Below are 12,523 nucleotides of genomic sequence, written 5' to 3'. Positions count from 1 at the left end.
AACTGTAATGTAAAATGACAGAAAAATCCTGGCCACTCGCAATTTGACATCAATGTTGGAGGATTAATGTGATTGTAAAAAATCTCATCATAGTAGATCTACAACGGACCTAAATGAACCTCCTTACAAATTGAGGGTTAAGGGAATCCTGTTTTTTAAAGAGTACACAACTCACAGAAGAGCTTGAAGAACTTTCTCCAACTGAACACAACCTCATCCCAATGTTAGAAATAAGAAACAGAACCACACCACTGCTTCTCGTCCCAAGGAAAACAGACTCTGGTTTCTAACACCACAGAATACTCTTTGTTGTTTTAATATTTAATGAAAAATGAAATCATACAGAATATGCTCCTTTTTGTTTGGCTAACTTCATCCAAAGATACGACTCTGAGATTTATTCATGCTGTGAATGTAATTCAATCATTCTCATTGCTGTAAAGTATTCCATCGGGTAAACTCGCAAACCTTTCTACACTCTACTTGGTGGATGTTTCAGTAGTTTGGGGTTTTGACTATGATGAGTATATTGATAAATATATTAAGTATAAATAATAAAGTAAAAGAATATTTCAAGTTAAAGATTAAAGTTGTGACAGCAGAAACAAAATGCAGCTATATGCTGTTTATAAGGAAGCTGGTATAGTTAATATGAAATACAGAATGATGGCAAGAAGTGTTACTACAGATAAAAAGGAACATTCATAGTGACAACAGTGATAGAGAACTATGTATTTTTTCTTTATCACAGGTGGGATTTTTTCTTTATCACAGATGTGTAGAAAACAAACTTAAAGTTCCAAATGCCCAGTGATTTATCTTTAAAGTATGTAAAATCAAAATTAACAGAAAAACAGACACCCCACAATCATGGTGGGCAGCTTTTACCTCTCTTAACACAGCTGATTGAGTTAGCATTGAAAAAATCAGTAAGAAAGAGACAACCTGAGCAATACAGTTAACAAATGAGGTAAGTGATATACAAGAAACAGAATACAGCACCGAACAACACAAAACTTCCTAGTATCTCAAACATTTACCAAAACCTACCAAATTCTAGGCATAAAGAAAGTATAAACAAATTTCAAAGGATTAAAATAATTCAGACTCTGTGCTGTGAGCACAGCAGATATAAGCTAGAAATCAATTTATATTACTATTTCAATAGTTAACAAAAAGATAATTAGAAGATCCCTAAATGCCTTGGATTTCTAAACAATCCACTTTTATTCAAAAAATAAATAGCCACTTGTATCTTGTTATTCAAAAAAGCTATAGCTGAAATTAAAGCTCACATACAGCCTTTAGTTCTTGGGAGTATGAAATGGTAAATTATATCAAAATCATTCTCCTAATTCCCCCCAAAAATTGAGAAAAAGACAATGAATCATCAACAGAAGCAAACAGAGAAGAAGAAAGCCGGGCAAACATGGATGCCAAACATTATCACGTGCAACAGGTTACACACTGCGCCACCTCTGTTAGACCTTACAAGAATGTGCTGTAGGCATTGCCATCCCCAGTTCACAGACTGAGACCCATACAGTTAAAACAGGGCTTCCCAAGTCATTCAACAGGGGAATGAGGGCTGAAGCTCAACCTATCCTGCCCTGAGGGCCACGCGCACAGACACACGGGACACTACAAGGCAGCTGGACGCCGCCCTGGAGGCCCCGCCGGCGGACGCACAGCTGCAGGAAACACTCTCTACAGAACTGTTTGTTAAAAACAAACAACCAACCAACCAAAACCTAAAGAGCTCATTTAACATACACGCTTCCAAATAGCATCTCAACAAAAATTTAAAATACCCCAATGACATTATATACAATATTTTCTGTTGCCAGTGTTTAATGTTTTCCTTCTCACGGGGCCACGAGATGTTTGAGCCACATGGGAGAGCCAAGTCAGATCGCAAGTGCATTTGTTTACTTGTTTTGAGTGGTTGAAAAGAACTGCTTCATATGCGTCACTGAACTTTGGATCACAGAATTCTCAACAGATCAGTAGTCCTGACAGCAGAGAAGGCAGCTGCCAGTCGCCATCAGGTCAGGGCCATAAACCACTCTGAGGAGTCCAGGCCACCTCTGGACCTTCCCGGGAACCATCCATCATAGACTTACCCCAAGTGCTGCCTAATCCTTCACCAGACAGCCTGGGAGGAGAGGAGCCCCAGCTGCTTCAGTTATCTCCCCTTCACATGGAGGAAGGCGCCTCCCACATACTCAGGAAGGGCTTACAGATGACTTAGAACTACAAGGTTAACAAGTCAGTCTAAAAACTCTGCCCTTTAAAAGTTTTCTCTGAACTGAGCTAAGTTTATCAAAGCAAATATATTCCTGAAGAGGGATACTGCCCTGCACAGGGTGGAATAAACAACCCAAGGAATTCATTTGTAAAAATACTGAGGAACATTATTATTAATTATGGAGAGAAAGGTTCTAACAGAGACACAGAAACACAAACAGAAAACTAGGATTCTATGCACAAGAGCATACACACATAAACAAACCAACTAGAATAATTTTTCTAAGTAAATTTTTATACAAATGATATCTCAAAAGGAATACTGCATGACTAGGGCAGCAATGGCATAAGCAAAAGCAGTGTGTTTCTTTGGTTTGCAATTAGCTTCCTCCCCCTTTGTCTGCTGTTTACTTCATCTAACAAGTTAGAGATACCTTATTTTAGGAAAATGACCTAGTTTCAATGCCTAATTGGTGCAATGGAAGAAAGAGACAGAATACATCAATACTGCACCTCGAGAAGCAGGCACTGGAAAGCACCTTGAAAAGGCTCCAGTGCTGACAACCCACCATCAATGCGGATGGCGTCACCTGGCCCTTTCTCCAAGCCCCAGCTCTCAGGCAGCGTTTTCTGACATCTGCACTGTCATGCATCCGTAACAGTAAAGAACCCACAGGTACTGATGGCCAGAAGATATTTCAATTTGACTTTATCTGTTTTTGTGAACTAAAACTGGTAATCTGTCTAGTTCAAAAGCTTTTCAGTAACAGCCTCACCAAAAGGAAAAGAGTATTGACCCCGTTTTTCTTTTTCAAACACAGACCTGGGTACAGCAGAGATGACTAAATAGGACACTTCACTGTGACTTAAAAGAGTCGATCATACGAGCATAGAGAAATCTGAAAGAACATATCAGCGGAAAACAAGTAACAACGTTATATGCAATGTCAAACGTATCGGGACTGTTGTTCTACCCCATGGAGCTCGCTCCCCTTCACGCAGACGTTCTGTGAGCACACGCGCTGACACGCTGTGCAGGGGCAGCGCTCCCTCGGCGGGACTCCCACGGCTTTCAGGCACTAGTGTCGCAGGGCCAGCAGCAGCAGCAGCACCCACAATCCTTTGCACTGTGCCTGCTAAGAGCTTCATAGCCAATTATCTTTTTAAATTCTCACAATGGCCCTTTACACAGATACCACCACGTCGATTTACGTCCAAGAAATAAGCCTGCAGTGATGCGGTAAGCCTGCCTGCAACCCACCCAGCCAGGAAGGGGAGGAGAGTTTAAGTACAGCTCCAACAGCTCCAAAGTACCTGCCGGAAACATCCCCTGATCACCGCGCATTATTTAAATCCAGTCCTGTCTGGGCTCTGGTTAGGAACTTCCTCTAGACGTCCTGTAGGGGATGCGTCCTTAACAGGCCCCACCCTCGCCACCCGTCCCCTGGCTGCCCACACAGAACTCACACCCAGGCCCTCTGGTTCTCTGAATGCCAGGCTGGGCTGCAGGCATGCCTGTGCCTAACCTGCATTGGGGCTGTGTTGCTGTTCCTCCCGCAGCACCTGATGGCCACTCCAATGAGGCAGGGGCGATCTCAGCAGCCTCTGCCACCACCGCTGCCCACACCCTGTGCAACAGTCCTTGCTGATGCCTGGGATGCAGGGCGCCCTGTTGCCCCTTCCGGGTTCTCCTGTTTTCCTCACTCACACGCTTCCCCTTCCAGTACTTACTGGAAAGCCATGGGGCAAGGAACTGGGCATAACAATTCAAATCACAAACATTTGTTGAAAATGTTAAAAACCTTATCATTAGGGAAAATATGAAGCTCCAACACCCACAACAGTCCAACTGCGTTTGGAATATTTGCTCTTAACAACTATGGGGAGATTATTTCACCATATTTGCTCCTGATGGAATAGAATGGAAAAGACCTGCTTTCACAGTCAAGGGGACAAGAGCAAGTGTACTTTTTTATCAGTCTTGAAGCGGATACTGTCACACATGCTGCCATGTTTAGATAACTGCTAATGCACAAACAGCCTGACAGCCACTGCGACGAGCGAAGTGTTTCACACAGCAGCTTCCGTTTCCTACCTGCGTGCAGGTAGGCCAGGTCCGGGTTCTCGATGTCCGGATGCTGTTCTTTCAGGTGGTTCCGGAACTCCACGGGGACATTGGTGCCATAGTCACACTTGGGGCAGTTGTACATCTTGACGCCTTCGTGTTTGCCCGTGTGGAGGATGTGTTTGCGGATGTTTTCAGCACAGTTTGACCTATGAAGTAAGAAAGCAGAGTAAGTGGAAGTAAGGTCACACCACTAACATCGGACCACAAACCAAGATGTCAGCGACCCTCACACAGGCCTCGGGAGTGTCAGGTACTGTGCTAAGTGGCTAATCCAGGAGGCAGGAACACTCGTCTCCTGGGTGCTAATCTCCAGGCTGCTCTTTTATCTGAGCGATTCATTTCTATGCAGAATCGGAAACACAAAGCCCCAAGTTCTATGATTTTAATACAAATTATTCAGGTACCACTTGAGGGCAGTGAAGGAGTTTCCTTAATCCCAAGAACACACCTTTCACCATGAGGAGCCGTGCAAAGGGAAGGCCTGCCACTCCCGCTGAACTGGAGCACCAAGGAAACAAAGGCGCCTTGGTTTCTAGTTCTGTCACGAGAGCAGCTCCTAAGTCAAGCTCTCAAACCATCTGAAGACAGAAACGTAGCTGCAAGCAGCCCCTCACCTCACATCTGGGGAACGTGCTAAGTGCCATTCAGGTTTCTGCACGGGTGCAGGTTTCCAAGAGGGATGGGCTGAATAAAGAGTGGAGGACCTGAGTCCTTTACACGAAATTGTCCTTGACAGTGGGCTCCTCTCCCATTGCTTTCCTGCGGATGCAGAAGTGCCAGGCCTGAGATGACCAGAACCTCTGGTACAGGCGGCGGCTGCTGAGGCAGAGTGTTTGTTCCGTCTGCTCCTGTCCCTCCCAGCACAGGTCAGCAACTGAGCCCAGACCCATCCACACACACCGCTGCCTCCCCTCTGTCTCTGTTGTTGTTAGAACATCACCAGAAAGTGCCCGACACAGATTCAAGCAGGTGTGTGTGTGTGTGTGTGTGTGTGTGTGTGCGTGCCCGACAAAGATTCAAGCAGGTGTGTGTGTGTGCCTGACACAGATTCAAGCAGGTGTGTGTGTGTGATGGCTTCAGCTTTCCGACAGAGCGAAATGAAATTCCAAAGAAAGCACTGCGTTTATCAGTCTTTCCTGCCAGTACTGCTGAAGGACAAAATCCTGTAGGCTGATTTGAAGAAAATAAACTTAGGACACTGTAGGGAGTTAGCAACCACATCTTACAACACACAGATTCAGATGACGGAAGGCTGCACACGGAGGCCGTCTGTGGCTCGCACGGCCCCGCACTACTAAATGGAATCATGCGTGTGTGTAACACGTAACTGCACCTGGGAACGCACCTGGGGGAGCTGGGGAAGAATGCATATGTGGTTACCATCCCCAACTTTATAGGAGCTCTGCACCAAGATGGTAACACAGAAGGCCATCTGAAGGCAGGTGAAAGAAACGCTCACCCTGTGATGATGGAAAGTGCCGGGGTCCAGCCCCAGCTGATCCAGGGTATTCGAAGGAGAGACGGCTAGGCGAGGGTCGGGGAACAACTGCTTAATTACACTTTAATTAAGGATACAAAGAGTAATAGAATAAGGATAGCTCAGTGAGGAAATTCAGTGGAGAAAAGCGGCTGAAATAAGGATAGCTCAGTAGGAAAATTCAGTGGAGAAAAGAGGCTGAGTAGCTTGGTTTACGCGGGGGACCAATAAAACTTCAAGACAAGAAGCTTGCACCACTTACGTAGGCCGCAGGCGTCCTTCCGTTCTCCCGAAGGAGAGGAGACACTGAGGCCTCCCCGGTCGGATCTTAGAAGCCCAGGCATAATTAGTAAGCATGGTGGGTTCCGCGCTCCAGATGGAGACTCAACCAGAGTGAGAGAGAGAGAGACATGGGGAGACCAGTATTTCGAGAAACTGATCCCAATTCTTTATTTTCCATGGTCTACTTTTATACACTGAGGTGTTATGCAAAAGTCACGCGGGGTCAGCAGTCCTGACTTTTATCAAAGTCAGGTGCTTCATACAAATGTATACAGAGGTCTTAGGGGTGTTACATCATCTTCTGGCCAGGGGGCCTGCTGACAATTTACGACCCTCTCCTTGTGACAGCGGTCAGTCAACCAGGACACTTATTTCTCCAGGGGTGATTATTCTTAAAACAGACGCCACCCAAATAAAGTTACATTCCTATAGGGTGAGGGTGTAGTGGGTTTTAGTTAAGGAAAGAATTTACTTAGCCTAAGGTCTAACGTGATTAATATCAAAGGTTAATACTTATGTCTTCTATATATTCATTAATGTGTATAAGGGCAGGGGATGTGGAGACTTAGCAGTAAACATTGGCTCAACAAATGAAAAACCCTTCACCAATACGATTTCTAATCAGCCCATTATACTTATACTAATAATTTTCTAACTTTTCTAAGGAACCTGTTTTTAGAAGGTTTAAAGCATCTCATGCCTCTCATGGTTGGGAGGCTGTGAGCAATCACATGTGGCCGGACAAGCCTGTCAGGCAGGCTAGAGAACCTTCAGAGGAGTTTGTAGGTTAAAACACTCTTGTCACGCCCAGGGGTTTTTATCAACTGGAGCTTTAAGTTAACTCCTTCTCCGAAAGAGGTGGTGGGGGACAGCCCCCCGTAAAGTCAGAGGTGTAGGTGAGAGCACAAAGTAGTAAAGTAGGCAGGCTCTGGTTATGGGGGTAGATGCTCGAGGATTTCCAGGGGGACTCCTGAGGCTCGATCCCGCCTTTGCGTATGCCGAGCCTCCTTCCTCATGACCTTTGCCATGGGCGGAGTGCCTCATGCCGGCCCCCAACATCTCCCCCTTTTTTATTTCTTAAAACAGCCAGATGCAGCTCAGTCGCGAGCTTCTGAATGTTCTGCCGAAGAATCCTGACAATACAAGGAAGAATGATTATGAGAAGATTAGACAGAATGTTTTTTCCAGAAATTAAGTTAGAGAAGGTGTGAAAAAAGTCATTAGCTGCTCCAGCGGTGGTAAAATCCAGTCGAGAGTGTTCCAAGGTCTGTATTTGATTATGAAGTTTCCCTAAGTCCAGGCCAATATCAGAACTATTCCAAACACCTGAGATATGATTTTTAATCTTTTCCCATTCATAATCTGTCTCGTTTACCTTCAAAGATGTCACGCATATCCACCTGTAATCAGTGTGGCATGTCAAAGCCATCTTCACCTTTAAAGCCTGTAACTCAGTCCCAATATGCATAATTGCTTCTTCTAAGGCGTCTACTCTCATCTCTAATTTCCTATCTATAGCTTCCTGAGTTGCTAGAGTTAAAGAGACATTTTTAGACATAGTATCAACATATTGGGCAGTATGCACTTGTTGAGTCAATGATATTGCTGCCGCAGTAACAGAACTAATTGCTGCTATTAAAGCTGATATTCCTAAAATAAGTAGGCCCACAAACCGTCGCGATCGCATTAAATCCTGTAGTTGCTGTAACACGGCAAGACCATAGCTATTATATAGGCACCATAAGATAGGATGGGCATTGTAACACCACAAAGGAGCAAACATTACATTGAGGGTTTAAACAAGATGAAAGCATACATTGTTCACAAGTTACCACGTTAGGTCCACCTGAATAATTCATGAATACATTAAGTTTGTTGAAGTCATTAGTAAAAAGGAAAACATAAGGCAAGGGTAGACAAGCTAAAACAGAATAAGTAGAATTATTTTTTGGTTGGAGTTCACGCTGCAGCAGCCCTGTCAGTCTCGCCGGGATCTCGATGTTTATCTTGTCTCCCCTGCTGGCGGGTGCCACGCTGGTCTGGATGGCACTTTGCGGGTGCGCTCTCCTCTCTGGCCCTCACTTGCTGCACAAACTTCTTTGCTCTAGGTCGTGGGGTGCAGCGAGGAGAGTGCAGGGCGAGGCTGGAAGCGCGGAGGCGAGAGCTGCCTGGTGGGCGGGGCGAGCGAATGCGGCCACGAACCTGGCCTGTCTGGAACCCAAATTGGTGAATCTGCGTCCTGTGGAAAAATACAAGCACATCCTCGACCGCTAGTTAATAATGGGTCAGGACCCTTCCATTGTCCTGAGAGGAGGTCCTTCCATTTGACTAATGGTTTTGCATTTAATTGCTCTAGGCACTAATGACGAAGCATTGCAGTAGTTCCAGCCAGATCAGTATTTAGAATATTTATTACGAAAAGAGCATGTTTGATGGGGAGATTTGATGGGGAGAGCTATACTTAAACTCCCCTTCTTTTAGTTTTTGAATTTGGATTTTTAATGTTTGATGCGCTCTTTCAACAATGGCCTGTCCCTGGGGATTATAAGGGATGACAGTATTATGTTTAATTTGAAACTTTATACAAAATTCCTGAAAAGACTTAGAAGTGTAAGCAGGAGCGTTGTCAGTTTTCAGAGCTTTTGGCAGGCCCAAATATGAAAAACAAGTAAAGAGATGTTGTATCACATCTTTAACTACTTCCCCTGTACGAGCAGTTGCAATAATAACATGAGAAAAGGTATCTACAGTTACATTAACAAAAGACAGTTTTCCAAATGAAGAGACATGAGTTAACATCCATTTGCCAGAGTACGTTAGGTTTGAGACCGCGAGGATTAACTCCCATAGGTAGACTATTATAAACAGTGGGGCAGTGTAAGCAAGAGCGCACAATCTCCCTAGCAGTTTCTCTGGGAATTTGGAATTGATATCTTAAAGCAGTAGCATTTTGATGATGAAGTAAGTGGGAGGCTCTGGCTTCCTCAATCGCCGTAGCCACTGTATTTCTGGTTAACAAGTCAGCCAAATCATTAAAGGCATTTAAAGGGCCGGGCAATCCGGAATGAGCCCGAATGTGTCCAATAAAAAATATTTTCTTTCTTTTCTAAATTTGTTGCTGTAAATTACTTAACAAATGAAATATGGTAGTTTTATTTTCAGGCAAAACCGCTGTTTCAATATGTGGAAACAACCTGACAATATACTGAGAATCAGAGTAAAGATTAAATTCCTCATCTGCAAACATAGCAAAAGCCTCTATGACTGCTGTTATTTCAGCTCTTTGACCTGAAGTTTCCCATGTTTCTAAAACCTTTTGGTGATTTTTAGTGACTATGGAGGCTTTACCATTTGCTGACCCATCAGTAAAAACTATCTGGGCATTTGGAATAGGAGATTGTTTACATCTGACAGGAAAAATAACTGGATGTCTGGATATAAAATTCAACAAAACATGTGAAGGTAAATGATGCAAAAATTTGACCAAAATAGTTCCCTATAGCAATCTGCCAATTTTCAAACATTAGAAGAGCATCAAGTTGTTTCTTATTATATGGAATTACAATTTCTGATGTCTCTTTACCAAATAATTTAATGTTCCGCTTTTTTCTTTTAATATCAAAGTAGCTATCAATCCTGGATAAGAAGCCACTACTTTTTTAGTTTGAGCGGGAAGATGGACCCACTCTAGGAAGCCGTTTTGCCATAAAACCAATTTTTTGTCTGGCTACCTCAATTACACCTATGGGGGTTTTATGGTAAAAGAATTGTCAAGCAGTTGTCAATTTAATTTTTTAAATTTTTTAAAATTTACATTTTAACAACATAAATTTAGGGATATGTTAATTTAGGTCTAATGTTTAGTTTAGGTCTCTGTATAAATTTAAATAATAAATGTATAAACTCCTTATCTCATTTTGGTATATAAATATGCCTAAATGCAAAATGTATTTATATATGTATTTATATATGGCAACAAGTATAAACTTATTGACATCTAATATATATAAATCAATATACTTGAATTAATCTTTATAATTATTAATTAATATATATTAAAGCAATACAATACGTACACAGCTAATACCAACCAACACAAACCAATGTACTGCAATAATATATGTCACACATATATGATATAATTATACAGTATATAGAACATATATCATCACAGCATCAATCCATACCAATTAATATCAGCCACACACACATTATATTACTGCAATATACATTTAATTATACAGTATGTATATAATATGCATATATAGTATACATTTTAATTTATATACAAATTAGTTAAGTATAGATCTATAAATAGAATTATGTATACCCATATCTAATTAGGCAAACTGCAATTAGGCAAATATATTTATATTATGTATTTATAATAATAATATATATAGTATTGTTAATTGTACCGCCTGTTGATAACTAAGAAATTGAGAAAACCCTTCTCTGAGTATCTCCTATTTGAGACAGCACGTCCCTCCCCCATAGGGTAAAGGGGAGCGTAGGAACTACATAGGGTTGGAAAGTTCCACAGGTATCCTCAAACTGCCAATCTAACATCTTTGAACTTTTAACTACTATGGGGGCTTGAGGGCAAATGAAACAAAATTTGATCCCTGAAATCTATCAGGGCAACTTGCCAATGATCACTATCTTGTAAAAGACTTGCAGTTGATCCTTATTGAATGGAATTACTATATTTGCTACTTCTTTTCTAAAAAGTTCCATACTTCTTTTTTCCTCCTTTTATACTTAATTGTGCAACCAAGCTGGGATAAGATAAAACTATTTTTCTTGGGGTCACTGATAGATGGAACCAACGGGCCTTTTTGTCACAAGCACCCTGTAGGTGTATGTTTTGTGGCAAGAATAATTTAATCTCATCTTTTGGTATTATTAATCCTAATTAACTGATCATTTAAAGTCTCATCTACTTTAACAAGAGCTGTCTCTGTCTCGTTAGTCAACTTTTTCTTAGAACTGGAATTAGGATCGCTTTTTAAGTAATCAAACAAAGGCTTTAAATCTGCAGTAGTCAGTTTTAAATGTGGGCGTATCCAATTAATGTCTCCTAATAATTTTTGGAAATCATTTAAAGTTAGTAAACAATCTCTCCGCTTCAAAGGGGCAGTTTTTAAAACTTTTGGCAGACTTAAATATGAGAAGCAAGTAAAGAGGTGTTGTACAACATCTTTATAAGCTTTTCCAGTTATCATTTTGTAACCTAAATCTGGTCTATAGCTTTTTAGATGACAAGCAACCATCTAATCTTTGCTTGAATACTTCCAGCAATGGGGAACTCACTACTCCTCAAGGTTTTAAACTCTCCCTCACCTTTTTTTCTACAGCATTCCCACCCTGCATACCACTTTCTCTAATCCCACCAACTCATTTTCAGTAGTATGCGTGGGCCAGGAACTGGGCCAGTTTTTTCCAGCAATGTTAAGAGATGTCTGTTCTTGTGTCTAATAGCCCTGACATTTTATTTTCTTGAATTAAAAGATCTTTTAAAGGCCTTGGAGCTGTAATTTCCTGCACCCAAAAAGCTAGATCACTAAATCCAAATACTCTGTGGCTCCTAGCCTGAGAAGTCAAGTTTTTTCCTGTCTGATACTAAGGTAAAAGCAAAAGCTGTGTTACTCTTTGACCTTTATTAATTTGCACAGTTTTAGTAGGCGGTGAGGTCAAAATTTTAATTTCTCAATATAATCAGAATCTACTACACCATGCACCACCGAAATTTTTCTTTTCTCTCTTTTTTTTTTTTTTTCCAGAAAGCGAGCTACGCCCTAGCACAAGTCCTACAATGCCCTCAGGTAGGGGGCCGGCCACTCCCATTGGAATTGGAGTAACCGGCTTGTCAAGGGTTAATATTGTTGCTAAATCCCCTTACCTTTCTGCTTTTCTCTTAGCCTGGGTGAGACCGCCCTGAGGGGGTTTTCTCCAAGGAGCACCTTTGCATATTGTGCATGCAGTCTGTTTTAAAAGCTCCACTGTTTAAAAAACTTTTTATCTTTTTCAGGCTTAGGCAACACTTTGAGAGGCTTTGGGGGCAAAGTGGGGAACTTTTGGGCCCTGGAAGGCGCAAACGGAGGCGGCGGCTATCGCCCCAAATCAGAAAGTGGTGGATAAGTTTTTGTAAAGGTTTGCGCAGAGGGGGAGGTAGCTCGCCAGGGCGTCTGGCCACAGTGTCCTGTAAGTCCTCTCCTCTCTCCTCTGCTGATTTTTTTTTTTCCTTCTTCTCTAAATCTTTCTCAAGTTTTCTTTCCCTCACTCTATCTTCTTTCCTTTCTCCTTTTTTTTTTTCTCTTTTACTTTCTATCATTTCCTTCCTGTTTCCCTCTTTCATTCTCCCTTCGTCCTTTTTACTTTCTTTCTCT

The 12,523-nt window shown here is 42.1% G+C and overlaps 1 protein-coding gene across 2 annotated transcripts in view; it reads right to left on the bottom strand.

Annotated features, from left to right (window-relative positions):
- ZNF407 (zinc finger protein 407) overlaps window positions 1-12,523 on the bottom strand; it is a 393,000-nt gene that overhangs the window by 119,597 nt on the left and 260,880 nt on the right. For both annotated transcript variants that reach the window (XM_025273694.2, XM_044934535.1), the window contains exon 8: window positions 4,343-4,521. In XM_025273694.2, the coding sequence (XP_025129479.2) occupies window positions 4,343-4,521 (179 nt within the window). The remainder of the gene's footprint in view (window positions 1-4,342; window positions 4,522-12,523) is intronic.

This window comes from Bubalus bubalis, chromosome 22 (genome assembly GCF_019923935.1).
Source record: "Bubalus bubalis isolate 160015118507 breed Murrah chromosome 22, NDDB_SH_1, whole genome shotgun sequence".
NCBI classification, from domain to species: domain Eukaryota; kingdom Metazoa; phylum Chordata; class Mammalia; order Artiodactyla; family Bovidae; genus Bubalus; species Bubalus bubalis.
The sequence above is the reverse complement of the archived record's forward strand: the minus strand, read 5'-3'. Positions and strand labels throughout refer to the sequence as shown.